We start from the raw sequence: 23633 nt of genomic DNA on the forward strand, positions 1-23633 counted from the left end.
TTTTTTTGAACTTTATTTTCAGATCATAGCAATGGAACATTTAACTTAAAAGCTCTATCAGGAAGCTCTGGATATAAGTTTGGTGTTCTTGCTAAGATTGTGAATTATATGAAGGTAAGTACTTTTTTGAGATAATAAAATTACCATTTAACTTTTTGACAGAAGAAGGGGACCAATCCCAAATTTTCAGAAGGAAATTTGTATATATGCCACATTTTATTAAATTGTATAGTTCAATATATGTAGTTTATTATATGCCTATTATACCTTAATAAAACTAAAACTATTGCTTTAAGCCTTCTATATTATATCAGATTAACACTACAATGAGTCATCTAGATATATTTAATTTACATTAATTCTAGGACACAATTTAAACCCATCATTTAACTTAAAATTGTGTGCAGGCAGTAGATACAGTCACCTCTTAAGTCAATACCTGTTTGCAAAACCAGTAGGAAGATGTAAGAATATTACTTTCATTGATGTGAGAAGTAAAAACTATACAGTTAAGGCAAATGGTGTTGATGGCTTTTCTACATTTTGGAGGAGAAAATTAGAGAATTCCTGAGGGTCTTAGGAAAACATGGACTCACGACAGAATTTGAATTTAATGTTTGATGGAAGAGTTAGTATTTTTGAAATGTTTGTTTTCTTGTGTTTTTTTTTAATTATATTTTATTGTTTATGCTGTTACAGTTGTCCTAATTTTTCCTCCTTCGTCCCCCCTCTACCCAGCACTCCCCACTCCCTCAGGAGAAATCCCCATACCACTATTCATGTCTATGGGTCATGCATATAAGTTTTTTGGCTAATCCATTTCCTATACTGGACTTTACATCCCCATGGCTATTCTGTAACAACCTGTTTGTACTTCTCAATCCCCTCAACTCTTCACCCATCCGCCCACATCCCCCTTCCCATCTGGCAGCCATCAAAAAGCTTTCTGTATCGATAATTCTGTCTCTGTTCTTCTTGTTTGCTTAGTTTGTTTTTTCAGATTCAATTGTTGATAGATTTGTATTTTTTTGCCATTTTATTGTTCATAGTTTAGATCATCTTTTTCTCAAATTAGTCCCTTTAACATTTCATATAATGGTTTGGTGATGATGAACTCCTTTAGTTTTTTTCTTGTTTGGGAAGCTCTTTATCTGCCCTTTGATTCTAAATGATATATTTACGGGGTAGAGCAATCTTGGCTATAGGTCCTTACTTTTCATGACTTTGAATATTTCTTGCCACTCCCTTCTAGCCTGCAAAGTTTGGTTTGAGAAATCAGCTGACAGTCTTATGGGAACTCCCCTGTGGGTAACTAACTTCTTTTCTCTTACTGCTTTTAAGATTCTCTCTTTATCTTTAACCTTTGGCATTTTAATTATGGTGTGTCTTGGTGTGGACCTTTTTGGATTCATCTTATTTGGGACTCTGTGCTCCCTGGACTTGCATGTCTGTTTCCTTCGGCAAATTAGGGAAGTTTTCTTTCATTATTTTTTCAAATAGATTTCTAGTTTCTTGCTCTTTTCCTTCTCTGGGATTCAGCACCAGGGCAACAGCTGGAAGTGCACAAGTGGCATATGAGGAGAATGGGAGAAAGTGAAGTGACTGGCAAGGGGCAAGGGCCAAAGAGACAGCTTCCTCTGGGGCAATCTCCAGAGCCCAGGCAGCAGGATTGTCCCCTCTTTGAGCCCTCCCATACAGAGCCATAAAGCAGTGTAGCAGGTTGCCCCACCCTGGAGATTACCTAAGGCTCCACCCACCACAATTTACAGATGCCTTTTCTGCAATAGGCCACGCTACTAAGACAGGGAGTCAAAGCAGCTCTACTTAATACACAGAAACAAACACAGGGAGACAAATTGAGGAGACAAAGAAACATGGCCCAAATGAAAGAACAGAACAAAACTCCAGGAAAAGAGCTAAATGAAATGGAGATAACCAATCTATCAGATGCAAAGTTCAAAACAGTGGCTATCAGGATGCTCAGAAATCATTGGGTACTACGACAGAATAAAAAAGAGCCAGGCAGAAATGAAGGTTGCATTAAGTGAAATAAAGAAAAATCCATAGGGAATCAATAATGGAGGGGATAAAGCTGTGCTTCCTGGACTTGCATGTCTTATTTCCTTCACCAAATTAGGGAAGTTTTCTTTCATTATTTTTTTCAAATAAGTTTTCAATTTCTTTCTCTTCCTCTTCTCCTTCTGGCACCCCAATGATTCGGGTGTTGGCATGTTTGGAGATGTCCCAGAGGCTCCTTATTCTATTCTTGTTTTTTTGAATTCTTTTTTTCTTCTTGTCCTGTATATCTGCAGAGTAAATTCCTAGAAGTGGGGTTGTTGGGTCAAAAGGTTTAAATATATTCATATTGTAAAATTGCCCTTTCTAAGAGTTGTATAAATTAGTATTTTAAATAATTTTTATGAGTTTATTTGAGCCAAACTGAAGTCATATGCTGGGAACTAGAATTCAGATGCTCTTAAGTTAGTATTCTTTTTTTCCTTATAGCCATTTTCAGAGACCTTAATGACTTCAATGTCTTTAAGGCTCATAACATGGCTTTACTTACCAGCTTTCTCTGTATTTCTGCAGAAACACATTCAGGTAAGCAGACTCTCACCATTAGTATTTTCTTTTTAATCCTCAGCTGAAGATGAGTTTATTGCTTTTAGAGAGAGAAGAAGGGGCATAGAGAGAAACATCAACCGATTGCCTCCTCTTTGCTACTGGAGCAGGGATCAAACCTGCAACCCAGACATGTGCCCTGACTGGGGATTGAACCCACAGCCTTTTGGTGTATGGGATGATGATCCAACCATCTGAGTCACCTGGCCAGGGCACAATTTGTATTCGTAACAGTAGTGTTTGAGAGGGCCTATTTTCTTATAACCTCACCATCAGTCATGTGAATTTTCTCCAGTGTAATAGGTAAAAAATATCTTGGTGGAGGTTGAGTATCTTTTCATGTTTAAGGTCATTTGCATCTCTTTTTCCATTATTTATATGTTTTTATCTTTGGGTCATTTTCTTGTTAGGTTTTTGGAGCTTTTAAACTATTAGGAAGATTAGCTCCCTGTGATGTTAGTTGCAAATGTTTTCTCTCAGTTTAACATTTGATTTTATAAAACTACAGATTTGAACATGGTTCTGTCTGCTTTTACAGTCCGTTCTCTTCATCACTAATTGTACTGCTTCAAATAATACTTGCTGTACATTGCTGAAAAGATGTATTTACTTGTAACTATCATTTAATGCACCTAACATTTTTAAACTGTCTTATAATATCTTCCCACTATAGACACGTCATCAGCGAGGAGATACACATCCTCTAACTTTAGAAGAAATTTTGGATGAAACACAACATTTAGATATTGGACTCAAGCAGAAACAATGGCTAATGACTGAGGTAAGAATGGGCCTAAAATATTGTAAAAAGAAATTAGTTGATTACCATGAAATATTTGCTCTAAGTAGGGTTTTTTGTTTGTTTTAAGATTTTATTAATTTGTTTTTAGAGAGAGGAGAAAGGAGAAAGTGAGGGAGAGAAACATCAATGTGTGGTTTCCTCTCATGCATCCCCACCTGGGGACCTGGCATACAACCCAGCATGTGCCCTGACTGGGAATTAAACCAGCGACACTTGGTTCACAGGCCAACGCTCAATCCACTGAGCCACAGCAGCTAGGGTTAACTAGGGTTTTTAATAGACTGAAATCTAGTAATTGTTTTTACTTCTTCTTTTTTTTTTTAAAGAATTGGTGTAGGGTTTTTGTTTTGTAAACATTCATACTGTAAGATTATTTGGTATTCATATAGTCTTATATCCTATTTAAAAATGTCAATCACTTTAGCATAGAAGTTATTTAAAAAGTCAGCCGTTGTATCAGTTTCATTTACATTTTTACAGAATTATTCTTGCTTATTTTGAATTGCTAAATTTATAATGTGCGTGCTGACAAATTGTATTGTTTTTACATGTTTAAGACAGTGAAAGCATGAGGTAATACAGGGGTAGCAAGATATTTTGTTAAGTGAGATATTTGTTATACTATTACTACTATTATGAATTGATAGTGATGTTACTGCCTCTAGCAAGTAACTTGGAAGAATGAATGTTTTGTGAGTACAGACAACATTGGAAGAAAAGGAACCCCAAATCAATAAGTGATCATGCTAATTTGGAAATGAGTAGCATTTTTAAAAAATCAGATGTTTACCTCTTTTCTGTTTTAAGTATGACATGGCAATTAAGACTGCTTTCTAGGGTTAGTGCTCTATTCTACAGACCAAATGTAAAATTCTTAAAATATAGTTCAATTGATTTATTTTAGCAAGCAGATATTGTCCTTGGTTTTCATAATATAAATGAACCAGTTAATCACTATCATTGTAGCTCATTATATTCGTCGTCGTCGGCAGCCGTCCGTCTCGAGAGACGATGGTGTAGCTTCTTAAGAGTCTATCTGCACCGCCGAGAATGGCTGTGCAGTCCGACTCGGGAGTGACACGGTATCTGTCTCCTCCCGTGTTGAATCGACATCTTGCGATGACGCTGAAGCTACAGAGCCTGGGCAGGGTGATATGGAGGGTCTGCTGTTGCCCATGCAGCAGACCCCCCCCCTCTCTTCGCAGCTGAAGGGTCCAAGGGAAAGACGGAGTCAATACAGCTTGGCTTCAGGTGCGCCTCAGGAGTTGCCGGTGTTGACTACAACGTCAAACCGCCTTAGGGACTCCGGTTCCGGATTTTCTGTCGGGGTTTACTCCCTTAGCCTTTCCCCTGAAGAGGTATGCCGCAAGGCAGCGGAGGTTTTTTGGAGTCAGAGTTTTCCTTCTCTGATGTGCCCTGACTGGAAGATCGAACCAGCGACACTTAGCTCGAAGGCCGACGCTCAATCCACTGAGCCAAACCAGCCAGGGAGCTCATTATATTAATGATATACAAATAGTGGTAATCCGCATTAAATTTTGTTGCTATACTTAATCTTGGAATTCCACAGACTACAGACATTAAAGATTGTATTTCTCACCATTTTATTCTCCCTCCTTTCTTTGTTTCTTTCTCCTTTCAGGGTCAGGCTGGCAGCTGTGAAAGAAAATAAATAGGGTTTCTCTTTCTTAAAAAGCTTTTCTTCTGATAATAGCTGTACAACAGAACTGACTAGGAACATAATTATATTCAGTAATTCCTGTATTCCTACTCAGTTTTATTCTCGAGCTGAAATTACAGGTACATTTCTTCAATGCGCTGGTTTGGTCCTTTTCAGTTCCTTGCACAGCTACTAGTGCCATTTGTTACCAAGTGGGGCAGACTGACTGTTGCTATTTTCACCACAGGTTAATGATGTTTTTCACATTTTAATGTTAATATGCAATAAACTATACTTTGAGGGCAGATAGGCAATACCCACTTCACTTTGTCTGTTTTTGTTAATGAATGTTTTATTGATTCTTACCTCTTTGTTTTTCCAAAAGAATATGAGTACAGCTTTCTTCAAAGCAGTTGTGATAAAATCATTTCTTTCTCATCCAAATAATTTATGTAACTAATAAATTTTTCTTATAAAAAGTGAACACCATGTTGATCTCTATAGCATATTGTTTTGGATCCTGGATGTCCAGTATTTTAGATCTGCTAGTTGATATTCACAAGATACTTTTAATTTGCCATTGTCTTGGGTATTTTAAAAATAATTAATAGAATTTAAGAATGTATCTATAAAGTTTCCTTTTGTTAATATATCCAAATTGTGTCGCTGTTACAGGCATTAGTCAACAATCCCAAGATTGAAGTAATAGATGGGAAGTATGCCTTCAAGCCCAAGTACAACTTAAAAGATAAGAAGGCCCTGCTGAGACTCTTAGATAAGCATGACCAGCGAGGTTTAGGAGGAATTCTTTTAGAAGACATAGAGGAAGGACTGCCCAATTCCCAGAAAGCTGTCAAGGTAACCTCTTTTCTTTCTATGCCTTTATATAATTTGAATTAATAATGTCATCTGGAGGGTGCAGGAGAAGGTGGAGGAGGGTATGAGGGGGTAAATGGTAATGAACTGAGCCTTGACTTGGGGTGGAGAACACACAACACAGTGTGCAGATGATGTGCCGTAGAATTGTGCACCTGAAACCTGCATTATCTTGTTAACCAGTGTCACCCCAATAAATTCAATAAAAAGGAAAAAAAAGATGTCATCTTGGTTTTAAAAAATAGAAAGAATTTTTAAATTTTTATTTTGAGAGCCTCCATCACCTATACTTGGGGCTGCAGTGAGACTGTTGAAATTTTGAAATCTGTGTTTGCTACAGAGCAGGACAGAGCACAGGCATTTTTGTATACCTTTGACAGCTTCCTTTTGTGGTGGTGTTGCGTGTGATTATTTGACTCTTCAGAGTAGTTCTGGAAAGCTTTCCTCAAAGGCGTTAGTGTTCTTCTCGTAAGTTTTATGTTCGTATACAAGAACTACTTCTACAGTGCTGGTGGACACTGCCACCCTGAGGAGTCAGAGGCATTAACACACAGACACAGTGGCTAATTGGCCGGGCGTTTTGAATCCTAAAAGGACTAGCAGTAGAAGTCATACAGATTACATTTCCAGGTTAAATTTGGAACTCACATGGGAAGGCTGCTCTGGTCTCTGGTTTTCCCAGTTGGTGATGATTGATGCTAACCTGTGAGCAGGTTCATTCTTTTTGTTACCTGTAAAGTAAAACTAGCTCCTTTCTCTCTTCTACCTCTTGGGAATTAAGTTACACATCAGACCTTTTGGTATTGTACCACAAGTTCCTGAGGCTGTTTATGTATTTTTTCAACTTGTTTTTTGTTTGTTCTATTGATATGTTGTCAAGTCCATTGATTTCCTTCTTTACCTCCAATTCGTTAAGCTCAGGGGTGAACTTTTTATTTTAGAGATTGTATTTTTGATTTCTAGACTTTTCATTCTTTATGGTTTCTGTTTCTTTGTTGAAATTTTGTTTCATTCATTACAAGCAAATTTACCATTATCCCCTTGAAGTAATTTCTTATAGCTGCTTTAAAACCCTTCTCTTCTAATTCTATCTTGGAGCCTGTCTGCACTGACTCTGTTTTGAGTATGGTCATGTATTTCTGTTTCTTCGTATAGCTAATAAATTTCTGTAGTGTATTGAATTTTGTGAACTATATGTATAAAGATTCAGGATTCTAATTCTTTTTAAAGGTTTTATTTATTTTTAGAGAGAGGGGAAGAGAGTGAGAAGGGGAGGGAGAGAAATATTGACATGTGAGAAAAACATTGATCAGTTTCTGTCACGCCCCCAACCTGGGACCTGGCCCGATGACCTTTTGGTTTGTGGGATGATGCCCAACCCCGGGAGCCACAGCAGTCTGGGCGACTCAGGTTTCTGCTTTACTGTTCCAGAGAATCTCTCTGTATTGTTTTTAAGTGTGTAGTTATCTTGGCTAGACTCCACTCCAAACTGTCTTCTCTGCAATGGGTGGCAGGCATAAGATAGATCTGTTTTGTTCTTAGCTCTTTTACTTTTTAAATAAAAAGTCTTATCTAGAGTTTATGGTAGTTTTCTGTGGGAGGATTGGTCCCTTTGGAGTTACTTGGCCATTATTAGAAGCAGAAACCTTTTTAAGATTTTTAACTTAAAAATGTCTAAACTTAACCTGCACAAAAATGGCAAATAAAATGTGACGAAAGTTTATAAATTGTGTACTTTATAGCATCTTAAAGCCGAACTACTGAATTTTAGCTTCACAGTTGAGAGTGCTAGGTACGTTTCCTGCTCTTTTTTCCCCATTTTCATGTATTATTACTATGCAGTAGGCTTTCATTAGATTCTAAAGTAGAACAGTGCCATAAACTGATAATTGTTTATTCTATTTTAAACAATTTTGTGTTGTAAAGTTACTTTGACACCTTATCTTTAGTGGCTCAGTTCCCTAAGGATTAGAGCTGAAGGGGTCATGAAAAGCACAGTCTGCCTCATTTTCAGGCAGGATTATTTCTAAGTTGTTTGAAACCCAGAATTTTTATTCTGTTCTTATACCTGGGTCCAATCGAGTCTGTTTTATTATTTTAAAAAGTATTCTGTCATGTTATGAATAATATACATAAAAATAAAGAACAGTGAAGAACAGCTTTATTAGACATTTTAGTAAGGATTTAACATAGTGCCTTGGCCGGTGTGGCTCAGTTGGTTGGCGTGTCGTCCCTTAACCGAAAGGTTGAGGGGTCGATCCCCAGCATGGGTGTGTATGGGAGGCAACCAGTCGATGCTTCTCCTTCGCATTGAAGTTTTTCTCTGTTCTTTCCTCTCTGAAAAAACAATGAAAATATGTCCTTGGGTGAGGATTAAAAAAACAAAAGGATTTAGCATAGCAAACCCCTGTATCAAGTATGTTTTGGCAAACACATCATAAAGATGAAAGTATATGTCCTTTTAGCAAAGTGAGGTAGCAAAGGTTCTTATCACATAATATTGTACAATGAAGTCCTTCCTGTTGAATAACTAACTGGATAAAAATATTTTATTTCCTTAGACATACGTTGTTCACTCATTAATTCTTAAGCTTGCGATTATTCATCTCTGGTATTGTCACTTAAATACCCATAGTCTGAGACTTTATTTCTGTGATGAACTTTACTGTCATCATTACAGAGTCTAGAGTGCTGCTCTCAGGCTTTTTGCATCCTTGTTCTCATTCATTAATAATAGTGAAATATCTCCTGTCGGGTTTCTTGCCATTGCCCTGAGTAGTAGAAAATAAAAAATTCTGATTTGTCAGCTGTGCTTAAGAAAGCTAAAAGACAATAAAGTCTTTTCAGTCTTTTATATCTTCTTGAGAGATGATGCAGTACTTTGGGCAATGGAATAAGAAAACTGAAATGTGGCTATTTATTTCTCTATTGCATCACAATCCTAGATGCTTTGATCATTCTTTCATTTTCTTATTTTAGCTTTTTAAAACATAATTGGAAATAATTGAGGTGTAATGATGGGTAAAATATTTCAAGGTTGAAGAAAAGTAAAAACACTTAAGATCCTACCCTTTTTCTTAGATTAATAAAAGTGTCCACCGAGCCCAAATTGCATTTGCCACACATATTGACTTTTATTCTGCTTTTTTTTTTTAAATCAGTAAATTTTCTTTTCATACTTTGGAAGACCTCTAAGAATAAAAGCCTTGAAATAGCAATTCTTAAAAATAGTCAGAAATGCTCAAGAAAGAAACTCAAGAGCTAAAATTGGGCCTAATGGACCCTAATGGTATACTGAGAGTTAAGGGAAATGTGAATTCATTGTTGTAAAAAAAAACAAGTTGGGGTGGTGATGATGGTGGCGAGGTAATTTGCAGAGTTAACTGAAAAAATTATCTTTTAAGGCTTTAGGGGACCAGATACTGTTTGTAAGTCGTCCCGATAAGAAGAAAATTCTTTTCTTCAATGATAAGAGCTGTCAGTTTTCTGTGGACGAAGGTAAGTAAGCCTTTCTGTATAAGTATTTTCTTTAGTTTGTAAGTATGTTATAAAATCAGGGTGACAAAAGTTTATAGTATATTACAATACTACTTATTTATTTATTTTTTTAAACATTGTCATCTCTTAGAACAGAGCTAGTAACTCCTAACATTGATACTCAGAATGCAATTTGAAAGAGTTTAGGTTAATTGTACTTAAGTCATGGTATAGCAGCTTTTGATTTCTTATGCTTATAGCTCAGCTGTACCAAAAAAGGAGTTTTTTGTTTATTTTATTTTATAAATATTACTTTATATCTTGACATGAAAGCTTGATGCAGGATGGGAAAAGGAACAGACTTTTGTTGGTAACTGATACTCTCTTCAATGACTTGCTTTTTTATCAAATTGTATAAGGAAGAGTATTTTCTTTTTTAATGGGAACTAGAGGTTTATCTTTCCGAAGCAGTGGGATAAACGAAATAATACAGAGAATTCGCTCTATGTTCTTGTGTTAAATCACCACAGTTGTAAGCTTTACAGTAACAAAGGATGGGATCAAATCAGTGGGATTTTTGCCTTCACTGACAAATCCATCAGCACCATTAATGAAAACAATTGCATCCCTGACCAGTGTGGCTCAGTTGGTTGGGTGTCATCCTGCAAAGTGGAAAATCTCCAGTTAGTTCCCAGTCGGGGACAAGCCTGGGTAGTGGGTTTGGTCCCTGGTTGGCGCCTACAAGAGGCAACCAGTTGATGTTTTCTCTCTCATATCGATGTTTCCCTCCCTCTCTGTCTCCCTCCCTTCTCTCTCTAAAAATAAAATATTTTAAAAATACTGTAAAACCTTGAACAATTTTTAGAAAACATACTATTTTATATAAAATTATTATGATTTTATGAAAAATATCACAATTATCAGAACCTCATGAAAAATTTCAAGTTTCTTCATTTTTATAGTGTGTACTTTTTCCTTGTTAAGTTGTTAAAATAATAATTTTAACGTAAATTAGAAAAATTAGATAAGACAAAAGGTACACTAAATATCACTACCCAAGTGTATCATTGTTAAGATTTTGGTATATATATTTTCAGAAAGATTACTTTTTTGTTGTAATTATAGAACTGGATACTAAGCAATATATTTATTGTCTTCAACTAAATGTGTGATACCTATATTTTGAATTTTAGTTACTGCTTTATATATATTCCTACAGTTTTACGTTTATAAACAGTCTTGCCATTTATAGTTTAAGGATTGTATCTGTGATCATTATAACATTCCTCTTGGTTGTATTAATTTACTTGAAGTCCAGCTTTATCTTATATTGCTGTTTTGACCCGTTCTTTTACGTTGTACCTGTCTTCTTTTTGGTTTTAACTTTTTGCGTCAGTTCTGAGTGTCATTTTATATATTATCTTTATTGTATGATGTATTCTCCCCATTACTTGGAAATTGTATGATTTGGGGAGGGGAGTCACACATATATGGGGGGGGGACCCAAAAACCAGAATTTATTTATAAAAATTTGTGTATTTATTCTTACACGTTTAAGCTTCAGTCATCCTCAAAGTACTCTCCATTTGATGCAGTACACCTATTGAGGTGTTTTTTTCCACTTCTAAAAATAGTTTTTGAACTCGTTGATTTTGATGCCTTTCAGTGCTGTCGTATTTTGTTTTGCCTCTTTCACATTGGCAAAATGTTTCCCTTTGAAGACTTTTTTCATCCAGAGAAACAAAAAAAAAAGTTGCTCAGGACAAGATCAGGTAAGTAGGGAGGGTAGGGCATGGGGTTCATGCCATTTTTTAGTCAAAAACTGCTGAACACTCAGTGCAGTGTGGGCAGGTGCACTTATAAATGAGAAATGGGCAAATGAGTTGAAAGGGTCTTCAGAAAAATTCACTGAAGCCAAACGCAGCCTCTCACAACAATGCCAGCTTGTACACTGGTACAGATGGGTTCCTAGAACACTCGCCTAGCAGGGGAAGCCTGTACTCCAAGGGGCCTGCCCTCCAGAAGATAATTCCAGGTTTTTGGGTGTTCCCCTCTCATACACACACACACAAACACACACACACACACACACACGTGTGTGTGTGTGCATGTATGTATATAAAGTCGTTCTCTTTATATCTTTAAATAATTTACTTAAACTAATAGTATCAGTTTATCAGCTTTGTTCTCCTTTTACTCCATAGTTGATACTTTCTGGGATTTTTATTACAGTCTATTGTATATTCATGAATCTTTTCATTCAACAAATATTTGCTTACAGAATTAAATTTATTCATTTTGAATAAATTTGAATAAATTTAATGTATAAATGTATACATGTGGTAAAGATATTAAAATAAAGTGAATGAGAAGGTATTCTAGTTACCTGTTGTGGTGTAACAATTTACCCTAAATTTAGTGGCTTAAAACAACTTAGGTTTTCAGGCCATTTTTGGACTCAACGGAGAGCAGTTCTTACTTGGCACCTCTAAATGTGTTTGCAGTCAGATGGCATCTGGTGTTGAAGGCTCAGCTGGCCTCTTGTCCTGCGTGGCTTGTGGTTGACTGCTGCCTGAGCGTGTGGTTGGGCTTCTCCACGTAACTCAGGCTTCTCACAGAAGCGCGGCTGGTTTCCGAGAGGGAGTGTCCCAAGAGTAAGCACTCTTAGGGTCTAGTTACCATTTACTGTAAAAGGATGTGGCTCAGGAACAGCCAGATGGAAGGGACGCATAGGGCAAAGTGTGTGGGAAGGGGCGTGGGTCTTCCCTGGTGCTTGGAGCACGCCATTCTCCCTGCATCTTCATGTGTTCGCCAGCCTGGCAGCTCCTACAGGTATTTACTAATATCCTGTTATATGCCTCACTTATTTTGCTAAATGTGGGAGGCTGTTGCTGTAAGAAATATCCAAACTTGCAGAGAACTTTTATAAGAATTTGTCTGAGCCAAACAGAGGATACACCTGGAAGCAAGATCTCAATAGACAGGTAAAATGCTTCCCCAAAATGACAGTTTTCAGCTTCTTTTATGTTTTTGGAACTAAGGAAGATTACTTGAATGTGGGGGAAAGCAAGGTGGGGATTGGATTCCAGGATAGTTAACAAAATGATGTGTTCTCTTGGGGGCCATCACGCTTTAGAAGGAAGGGTCTGAAAAGAGACCTTTCAGAGGCATGTTAACCTGGATGCACAGAAACAATGCACTGGGCTTGCTTAAGACAAAGATAAGCCTTTACTGAAGGAGTTATGTGTCTACCCACCATGACCTGTTCAGTTAGAAATTTATGATCAGATCACTCTGTGAGGTTACTTTTTCATAGAAGCCTTTCCATTTTTTTTTTTTTTTTTTTTTTTGTCCACAACGTGGTAGCTACAAATGAGCTACAAATGGAAATATAGGTGTAATGCGTTGGCAACTTACATACCATAATTGTTGTTTTCCATAAGTATGATAAAAAATTCTTTGTAAAGATCTGAAAAATATGAAGTGCAGCTTTTCTGTTATTTACAAAGTTTAATCATACTATAGTCTATATACATCATACACTGTATGTGTCTCAAGAATCCAGTGTGTACTAAGCCATTGTAAAAATATCTTTTATGTAAAGCAGAATTAGATTCTAGGCTCAGTTTGTTATTGTAAATTGGTATTTTTCAGTGATCTGTATACTTTCTAGGAAAGGTGGTTGGGAGGAAGCAGGGTTTTTCAGTCTTGGCAGTATTGATATTTAGAGCTGAATAATTCTTTTTGGTGTCGGGGTTGTCACTGTGCACTTCAGGATGTTTAGCAGCATCCCTGGCTGCTTTAGATGCCAGTAGCGTACTTTCCCTTAAATTTTGACAATCAAAAATGTCACCATTACTGAATGTTCCCTGGGGAGAAGATTGCCAGGGCTGAGAATTCTGTTAAAGGTACAGCTTATGTTTATAAGAAAAATTAAGATACATTGTCATCATACTTTTTTCATGCATTTTTACATGGAGCACGTTCATTTATACAAGGGATGTTAACGTGAATAAAGTTTCTGTTCTTGAGCTTATGTGACATGGGAACACATATAGTACAACATGTCACATGTTGTTATTGAGGTGTTCCTCCCGTGCTGTGCCCACAGGAACCTCAGGAGGAAGGCACTGTCCTTTTAGTCGAAAGTGTCAGTGTTGCATAAACCACTAATTTAAAAAAACTGTGTTTCTATTAATTATGTAAAGTATGTGTGTTTCCAGAGAAGTCCCATTGAAAGCTAATGCTTCACATTTGTCTTTTATTTTTCTTTCTCTGTCTTTTTGTATTTTACTCCTCACAATGCTTCGTCTAGATTATACTGATAAAGATTTTTATTTTAGCCCACTTGGTGGCAGTCTTAGCTATAAAGAAGCAATACTTTGTGAATGAGTTTTCAGTCTTTGAAGATTCGTCCTTTGTTCTGTCTAGAAGAGAAACAAATGACCTAAAATGAGGTATAGCATAAGCAAGGGGAGAGTTTATTGTATAGTAATGAACACAGAGCAGTATGTATCTTTTTTTTCTAAGGTTGCTAATCGGATGACTATTTTCTTTATTTTTTTTTTCCTGAATGTTAATTTTTTTCCATTACCATTTAGTCCTTTTATACGCCCCTCTCCCCAGCAATCAACACACTGTGGTCCATGTCTGTGAGTCCTTTTCCTTTTGACTCAGTCCCTTCACCCCTTAACTTCCCCCAACCCCCTTAGCTGTCATCTGTTCTCCATCTGAGTCTGTCTCTGTTTTGCTTGTTAATTCAGTTTGTTCATTAGATTCCACATAGGAGTGAAATCATATAGTATTTTTCTTTCTGACTGGTTTATTTCACTTAGCATAATGTTCTCCAGGTCCATCCACATACTATCTCAAAGGGTAAAATTTTCTTTTTTAAGGCTGAGTAGTATTCCACTGTGTAAATGTCCCATTGTTGTTTTATCCACTCATTGACTGAAGGACACTTGGGCTGCTTCCAAGTCTTGGTGATTGTAAATAATGCTGCAGTGAACATAGGGTGCTTATGTTCTTTCAAATTAGTGTTTTGGGTTCCTTAGGATATATTCCCAGAAGTGGAATAGCTGGGTCAAAGGGCAGATCCATTTTTAATTTTTTGAGGTATCTTCATACTGCTTTCCACAGTGGCTGCACCAGTTTGCATTCCCACCAATAGTGCGCTAGGGTTCCCTTTTCTCCACATCCTCGCCAGCACTTGTTGTTTGTTGATTTGTTGATGATGGCCATTCTGACTGGTGTGAGGTGGTATCTCATTGTGGTTTTAATTTGCATTTCTCTGATGATTAGTGACATTGAGCATCTTTTCATATGTCTGTTGGCTATCTGTATTTCCTCTTTGGAGAAGTGTCTATTCAGGTCTTTTGCCCATTCTTTAATTGCATTGTGTGTGTGTGTGTGTGTGTGTGTGTGTGTGTGTGTGTGTGCGTGCGTGCGCGCGCGCACATCTTGAGTTTTGTAAGTTCTTTATAAATTGTGGATATGAACCCTTATCAGATGTGGGTTGTCTTTATTTTGTTGATGTTTTCCTTTGTCATGTAAAACCTTTTTAGTTTAATGTATTGCCATTTGTTTATTTTGTTTGTTTGTTTCCCTTACCTGAAGAGATATATCTGATAAAGTATTGCTACGAGCAATGTCCAGGATTTTACAGTTTTTATGGTTTCACATCTAACATGTAAGTCTTTGATCCATTTTGAATTTATTCTTGAGTGTGGTGTAAGAAGGTGGTCTAGTTTTGTTTTTCTGTACATATCTGTCCAGTTTTCTCAACACCATTTATTGAATAAACTGTCTTTAGCCCAGTGTGTATGCTTGCTTCCTCTAGCGAATATTGACTATAAAGACGTGGGTTTATTTCTGTACTCTCTGTTTTGTTCCATTGATCTATGTATTTGTTTTTATTCCTGTACCGTGGTGTTTGATTACTATGTCCTCATAGTATAATTTGTATTAGGTGGTATGATTCCTCTAACTTTGTTCTTCTTTCTCAGGATCGCTGTTGCTATGCGGGGCCTTTTGTAGTTCCGTATAACTAGGTATGTGTCTTATTTCACAAAGGCATTTAGTATTTCCTTAAATCAGGATCTTATTCATTTAGAGGCAGTATAAATGCAGTGGTCAAGAGGATGATCTGAGTAGTCAAACTGTAGGTTTAAATTTTAGGTCTGCTCCTTACTAGCTTAGTTAGGTAAGTAATACACTTAATCCCTCTCTGAGAGTTATAAAATAGGAATATTGGTATCTGTACCTCATGGTTCTTAGAAGGATTAAATGAGTTAATATAAATAAAAGTGATTAGAGCTTGGAACAGAACCTGGCACGTAGTAAGAATAATAGTGACAGTAATGTTAGCTATTATTAGCAGCATTGAAAATATGAAATATTACCAAAATTTTAAGTGTTTTAATCTTGTTTATCTGGTTACTTGTTTACCTCTATTAGCTGTCTTGTTATTGACTCATTGAATCTGTAGTTTTGCATTTGATTAGACAGATAGCAAAGAAACAGAGCCAATTTAGCAGTCTGAGGCTACATTTGCACCGACCTTTTGCAGTTACATAATGTTTTGTTGGTGTTCCTGGTGATAAATCCAATGATAATCTGAGTTTTCCCTCACTGCTGGTAACTTGTTTTTTTCTGCCTGGAAGCTTATCCTTAGAATTCAGAACTCCTCCTGGTAGTTACTTCCCACAGGCTGTTTGGATCAATTTTTCTTTAATGGCTTTATGCTATTCCATTTTTATGAATGTACTTTAAATACATTTTTCTGATGTTCCACAGGTAGAAATTTAGTTTTCTTTGTTTTATATTTTCTGTATGCTATTACAAAACAATACTTAGTACTGACACATAAATGTATGTGCACTTGTCTGATTTTCTACTTATTGTAGTTCTTTAAAAGGATTGCTGGGTCAAAACATATTTTAAAAATTTTCAACAGCTTGCTTAATACTTAAAATTTGAACCAAGTCTTTGGACCAGTTCACCCCGTCCCAACAGTATAGGAGAAGGTGCTCATTTTTTTACCTGTGCCAGTACTGGGTGTTTTTAGTTGTCTTTGCCTGTCTCATAGAGAAGGAAGATTATCTTGATTTTAAATTGTATTTTCTTGCATTGGTTTTATAAACTTAAAAGAGAACCACTTATTCCTTTTAGTGCTTCTGTCAACTGAGCATTTTCTTCCCCCGCATATATTAAAAAGTAATTAGATTTGGGATCCTATGGGATCCTGCCTCTAAAATTAGACCTGCCTTCAAGTGTTCATCTTAAGTATTTATGCAGCTGTAATACATTTACAGAGTGGGTGTAATATTTAAACACCGCAACAGTATTGAGCTAAGAAAAGGCAGGGATTAAAGTAGCAATGTTTTATTGAGAAGAAAAAAAAAAGACATTCAAGAGTTTTTATTCAGGGATTTTGCTTTGAAAATAGCCCCAGTGACATTTCTTTTAGCAAACAGAAGTTGACTTTTAATATACATAATTTAAAGTGTTGTATATATATATTTTTGGGATATAGTAATACACAGATTAGCTTTCCCGACCATCACTGTCACCATTCTAGTAGGTATTGTTGCCTTTGTTTGTGTCATAAGAGGCCTGGAGCATATAAGCTCTATACATACCAAGTAGAAAAATCAAAGTAGTTTTACTTTTCAAGGAACTGAAATTTTGTAATTCTGGTAACATAGAGGCTTGGTAAAAAAGTGTATTGAGTCCTGGCTGGTGTGGCTCAGTGGATTGAATGCTGGCCTGTGAATCAAAGGGTCACTGCTTTGATTCCCAGTCAGGGCAGATGCCTGGGTTGTGGGTCAGGTCTCCAGTTGGGGCGCATGAGAAGCAAACACACGTTGATATTTCTCTTCCTCTCCTTCTCCATCCCTTCTCTTCTCTAAAAATAAATAAATAAAATCTTTTTAAAAAAGTGTATTGAACAAAATTTACCATTCTATAAAAGATGTTTTTTATCATGTGTACTTTTACAGTTTAATTGGTATAAAATTACATCATATAACACTACTTCTAAATTAATATAATTTTTACATGTTGCTATTAACAAGTCATGGTTAAAATTCCAGAATTATTATTTTGTATGTGATATATTTCCTTTACTGACCCTGGCTGGTTTGGCTCAGTGGATGAGCGTCGGCCTGCGAGCTAAGTGTCGCTGGTTCGATCTTCCAGTCAGGGCACATCAGAGAAGGAAAACTCTGACTCCAAAAAACCTCCGCTGCCTTGCGGCATACCTCTTCAGGGGAAAGGCTAAGGGAGTAAACCCCGACAGAAAATCCGGAGCCGGAGTCCCTAAGGCGGTTTGACATTGTAGTCAACACCGGCAACTCCTGCGGCGCACCTGAAGCCAAGCTGTATTGACTCCGTCTTTCCCTTGGACCCTTCAGCTGCGAAGAGAGGGGAGGGTCTGCTGCATGGGCAACAGCAGACCCTCCATATCACCCTGCCCAGGCTCTGTAGCTTCAGCCTCACTGGAGAGGACACTCCAGCGTCATTGCAAGATGTCGATTCAACACGGGAGGAGACAGATACCGTGTCACTCCCGAGTCGGACTGCACAGCCATTCTCGGCGGTGCAGATAGACTCTTAAGAAGCTACACCATCGTCTCTCGAGACGGACGGCTGCCGAGAGAGAGAGAGATTTCCTTTACTAGCTATGGTAAATTTGATGTATAAAATTCTGGTTATGGTATACATTTTCAAACAATTTTGTATGCTTTCTTGGAATTAGAAAAATGTTTTTGTTGCTGACTTGGAAGTTTAACCTTGGAGCTTTCTCTCATGTATACCAACAACAAGCAGAGCTAGTCACATTGTTTTTAAAGTTTGGCTAAAAAGTAGGTAGTTGGGACTTCTGACTTTCATTAGAATGGAGAAAGCATTATTCCCACCCTTACATTTACAACAATAACAATAAATGCTAGACAGCTGCAAAGGTCAAGTTTCTTGACTCCAGCAGAGAGCTGAGGTTGCAGGGCCCCTACCTGACCTGAAATCTAAGTAAGGAAGGGCAAGACATCTGTAAGAAAAGGTAGAATGGAAGCTCTTCTTTATCTGGGATAGGCAAAATGAGCATTGCTCAGAAGAGTCCAGTTGAATTTTTAATTGAACTGCTAAAGGCTTAGTGTGGACTAGACAGAGAATATAGAACCCTTGGGGTCTATAGACACCTGGGAATTTGTACCTTTCTCCACAGACTTTATCTGATGCTTACAAAAAAGATAGGGAGGGACTAGGGTGGGGACACTGCCCTCATTGGGCAGGTCTGGAGGAGGGGAACAGTAAGTAGAGGCTTCAGGAAAGACATGAAGTTCTGTCTAAATCAGCAGTTCTCAACCTGTGGGTCGCGACCCCTTTGGGGGTCGAACGACCCTTTCACAGGGGTTGCCTAAGACCATTGGAAAACACATATATAATTACATATTGTTTTTGTGATTAGTCACTATGCTTTAGTTATGGTTGGGGGTCACCACAACGTGAGGAACTGTGTTAAAAGGGTCGCAGCATTAGGAAGGCTGAGAACCACTAGTCTGAATCCTCCCTACCTCTCTCCTGTGAGGCAGAATCCTTAAACTGCGGTGGGAAGGGAACCGAAAGAAAACCCTCCACCTTCAGGAAAGTACAGGACAATGTGCTGGGCCCAGAACTTTAGTAGAGGGGGCAGGGCAGGAGCACTGAGAAGGCCACTCTCCAGACACCAAGGAACACTGTACTTGCCCAAGACGAGGCTCAATGAGAATATTGGAGAACCCCACACCCCTGCCAAGCTAACAGATGTGGCTGAGCAGTTAACAATGGAATATTGAGAGGTACAAGAGCACGGAGGCTGACACATTGTAGGTGAAGCATAAAGGGAAAACTGAAAACCACAGATCGAGCAGACATAAAACCCTCTGGCAGATGAGCTTCTACCCAAAACACAGGTATGGCTAGAGGAATTTGAAGCCTGTGGTGCATTATGGGTAACCATGGCAGCAACAAATTCCAAACCAAGCTCATTGTCTTCCTGACAACAGAATGACCCCACTTCCACACACAAAAGGCCTAGCAGAAGGAAAGGCATGCCCCTATCCAGACACAAAAACCACCTCAGTCTCAGCTGTTCTACAGAGGATATTCTACTTTCCAAAAAAACAAAACAAACAAACAAAAAAAAAAACGAGGCATAAAAGGAAACAAGGAAAAGCAATGCACTTTTGAGGCAAAGGAATTAAGAGACCCATATTCTTAGGACACAGATATCGGAACTATCAGACATGGAATTTAAAATAGCTCTGATAAATATGTTAAGCCCTCTAGTAGAAGAGGCATACAACCTGCATGATCAGGTAGGATATTTCAGCAGAGAGAGAAACATAACAAAATCAACTGAAAATTCTATAAATGAAAAGGACAATAACAGACAAAGAATGTCTCCAATAAGCTTATCAATAAACTTGGCATAACCAGGAAAAGAATTTCTAAACTTGAAGATAGGCCAATGCAAATGATCTAAACTGAAATGCAAAGAGGAAAACATGAAAAAATAGAACAGAGCATCTATTAGCTTTGAGATAATATAAAGTCGTCTGAATGTGTAATTAAAATCTCAGGAGAACAGTAAGAATGGGACAGAAGGAATGCTGTAATGGCCAAGAATTTTCGAAAATTAGTGATAGACAACAAAACAGATGCAAGAAACCCAGTGAACACGAGGCAAGAAAACCCCCCCAAATGACAAAAAAGCGTATCACATTCAAACTGCTGTCAAGTGAAGTTGAAGAGAAGATATTAAAAGGTCAAGGAAAAGCTCATTATGTGGAAAAAAGAATTACAGCAGATTTCTCATTTGAACCAGTGCAAAGCAAGAGATGGTGCAGTAATATCTTTTTAAGGGCCAAGAGGGAAGAACTTTTCAACTCAGATTTCTTTTGCCAGCAAAAAGTCTTTTCAAAAATGGAGAACTACTTTCAAAGTAATACTCTCTTGACATCACAGAAATTGAAAGAATTCATTGTCATCAGACCTGCATTACTAGAAATACCAAGGTTGTTCTTCAGGCAGAAGGGCTGTTATACTAGACAGTAACTTAGATTTATACAAATAAGCAAGAGTGCTCTAAATGGAATAAATGAAGGTAAATATGAAATTCATGTTTTCCTAATCTAAAAATGTTAAATTTTTAATTAAAAACTTTATTTTTAATTGTTCTGAAAGATAGCTGATTAAAAGAAAAATATTAGAAATTAATTTGTGTTTAGTACATAGGTAAGAGTAAAATTTATGACAACAATAACTCAGAGGTCAGGAGGGAGTATACTGTAACATCTTTACATGTGAGCTGGTGTAATTTACTTGAAGCTGGAACAACACGGGAACTAGAAGCTCCAACCCTCACCCCCCAAACAGTCGAAAAGCAAAGTGTAACTTTTGACTCTCTAAAAACTTAGCTACTAATATCCTACTATTGACTGGAAGCCTTACTGATAAACATAAGCAGTAAGTTAACATATTTTGTATGTTATATGTGGTATATACTGTATTCTTACAATAAGCTAGAGAAGAAAATGTTTCTAAGGAAGTTGTAAGGTTCGTCTGCAAGTTTTTTCAAATTGTCAGAAATCTCCAAGAATTTTTCTAATGTATTTATTGAAAAAAGTCTGCATATAAGTGGACCTGTGCAGTTCAGACCCGTGTTCAAGGGTCAGCTGTAACCTGTTATAGCTCCTCGTTTCAGTGTAAAACTGGTTCCCGTTGTCCCTATGTGTTTCTTTTCACCTATTGGAGAGGAAGTGGAATATATTGAGCTCAGGGGAGAGGAGCAGGAATTTGAATTATTTCAGTGGAGAGAACTGATGTTTGGAATAAAAGGAGTGTCAATTGCCTTTCCTCCCAGGAGAGAGGGGAGGCCTTAAGCACATGGCCCTTCATTTACCAGACTCTAAAAATAGAATATTACTGCTCTGGTCTGTAAGGATGCAGTTCGTGTTCTCAGGCCTTCCTGCTACTCAGTGTCCAAGATTTCAATGTTGTCTTACTTCCTTTGTTTTTGTAATGAAATCTCAGATGTGCTAATGTAGACCAGAGGAGGTTATATTCAAGCCTGGATTTTGAACAGTGAGATGCTATAGTTTGTAAACATCTGTTGTAAAATAATTACTGTTTTTTTGGCACAGAGTTTCAGAAACTGTGGAGGAGTGTCACTGTGGATTCAATGGATGAGGAGAAAATTGAAGAATATCTCAAGCGACAGGGTATTTCTTCCATGCAGGAATCTGGACCAAAGAAAGTGGTATGTAATCACTAGAAAAAGAATGTAATCCTCCATTCTTTGAACTGCTAGCCTGCTTTCTATTCTCTGAAGAGCAGGTGGTCAGTCCTCCCTTTAAGTTTTCTCTGGGCCCTAATCCATTGATCTTGGTCAGTTGTAAACCAGATCACATGTGGTTTGTTGAGGGCCAGCAGATCTCTGCCCTCAAGTGCTACTCCCCAGGCATGTGAGAGTTTTCCCCATCTGACCACCTCATCCTAGCAGTATCTGCTTTTAAGTTCCAGCTGCACTGAACATTTTTTGTTGCTCACATGTTGGCCTCCCAGTACTGATCTTAGCCTTGAAGCTTGTAGTCGTGCGGTCTCTCCACCTCCCCTGCTCCAGTGAGCCCCGTTGTATTGGTGCCTGGCTCTTCCTTAGTCCTGATCACATGCAGTTGTCCTTGTTGGCTTTCAGATCCCTTTGGAACCAGATAATATTGTCTTTGTAGCACTAAATCCTTCTCTGAGGAGGGATTCGTGGTGGAATAAAGTCCTGTGAAATTGTCTCTACCAGCTAATCAGCTAACTATGTTAGTCCAAGGACAAAGCCCAGATGAGGACTAGTTCACCAGCTCTAGACTAGCTGCTGTACCTCTCATTTTCTTGTCCACCATCAGGCTGTGTGACTTGCCTTTTTTGTGACTTCTCGTGTGTGTGTGTTCAGTGAATTTTTAGGACTCCTTAAAGAAGATTTATTGCCAGTGATCTCCATGAATTAGTGTAATTGCAGCACTTTATGGTTTTCTGTCATTGTTTAGCTTGTTGATTTGATCATGTAGTATTGCTATTTCAGGTATACTGGCCAGAATAGAGAATAACAATAACAAATCTTCATGTGCCCACCCACTTCCCAATTTTGCGGTATCTCTGTGCTTTGCCCTATTTACTTCAGATCTTTTTTTATTGGTGATGATATTTTTAAGCCAGATAATAATGATAAAAAAAAATCTTTTTAAAGCTTTACTGCCTCTCTTTTTATCTACTTAGTGCCTAGAATACTTCTGGGAAGTTTTTGTGCCAACTCATTTATTCCAGGTAGAGTTACACACAGGATCATAATGGAAAGCCTGGGTTCTTGTTTGCGGTTGGGAGTGTGCTGTGGATTGGTGTGTATGATGCTGGGCTGCAAAGCAGAAAAACAGGTCAAATACCTCGAACCTCTTGCTACTGGTTTCTGGGCTTTCTTAGTAAATCCTTACTGCATTTCCCCTGAGTAGCTATTGCTTCTGTTTTTACCCTTTCTTGTAGGCCCCTATTCAGAGAAGGAAAAAGCCTGCTTCACAGAAAAAGCGACGGTTCAAGACTCATAATGAACACATGGCTGGAGTACTGAAGGACTACTCTGACATTGCTCCTGGCAAACAGTGAACAGTTTTGTAGGTGAGCAAAGAGTTACAAATACAAAGTCAAGGTCTTTCTTGTTGATACTGGGATCTGAAGACTGTCTTCCCATTCTGCTTCTTAGGACTGAGAAGAGGAGCAGTTCAGGTTACAGAAGAAATGCAAATTACCAACACGAAGCTTACCTTAATTGAATGGACTACTGAGAAATGTGATGTTTCCTGTTAACTTCTGTTACTTCTTGGGCGAAAGGCACTTAGCATGACATGCAGGTGTCTTTGCTGTTTACTTCTAAGTGGTTCTTGGTTCCATTTTTTCTTTTGTTCCTTTAGAACAAGTTTGCAGATAGTCTTCAATGCAATATTTGTTTATTTGAAAATAACATATTTATAATAAAATCATTGCAGAAGGAGATCTAAGATGTTAGTGAATTCAGTTTGTTTCTTTTCGTTCTTGGCAATGGCAGTTGGCAGCTCTGGTCTTTAACTCCCACAGAGTATGTGTTTGGGACATTGTTAGAGACTGATCTGTACTGCA

At 37.7% G+C, this 23633-nt stretch overlaps 1 protein-coding gene and 1 non-coding gene across 2 annotated transcripts in view; one reads left to right on the forward strand and one right to left on the reverse strand.

The window, feature by feature from the left end:
* The window catches only part of GTF2E2 (general transcription factor IIE subunit 2), a 39756-nt gene extending 16248 nt beyond the window's left edge, over nt 1-23508 (forward strand). Inside the window, exons 2-8 of the mRNA XM_090258523.1 lie at nt 23-114; nt 3296-3403; nt 5760-5942; nt 9365-9458; nt 21620-21735; nt 23004-23135; nt 23221-23508. Of these exons, the coding sequence (XP_090114649.1) occupies nt 23-114; nt 3296-3403; nt 5760-5942; nt 9365-9458; nt 21620-21735; nt 23004-23123 (713 nt within the window). The 3' untranslated portion in view covers nt 23124-23135; nt 23221-23508. The remainder of the gene's footprint in view (nt 1-22; nt 115-3295; nt 3404-5759; nt 5943-9364; nt 9459-21619; nt 21736-23003; nt 23136-23220) is intronic.
* LOC149996511 (small nucleolar RNA SNORA33) lies at nt 2498-2626 on the reverse strand. Its single transcript, XR_016507547.1, has one exon. It is a non-coding gene; the product is annotated as a small nucleolar RNA SNORA33 (small nucleolar RNA).
* Nucleotides 23509-23633: the final 125 nt, after the last annotated feature.

This window comes from Furipterus horrens, unplaced genomic scaffold (assembly GCF_987537825.1).
Source record: "Furipterus horrens unplaced genomic scaffold, mFurHor1.1.pri manual_scaffold_12, whole genome shotgun sequence".
Lineage (NCBI taxonomy): Eukaryota > Metazoa > Chordata > Mammalia > Chiroptera > Furipteridae > Furipterus > Furipterus horrens.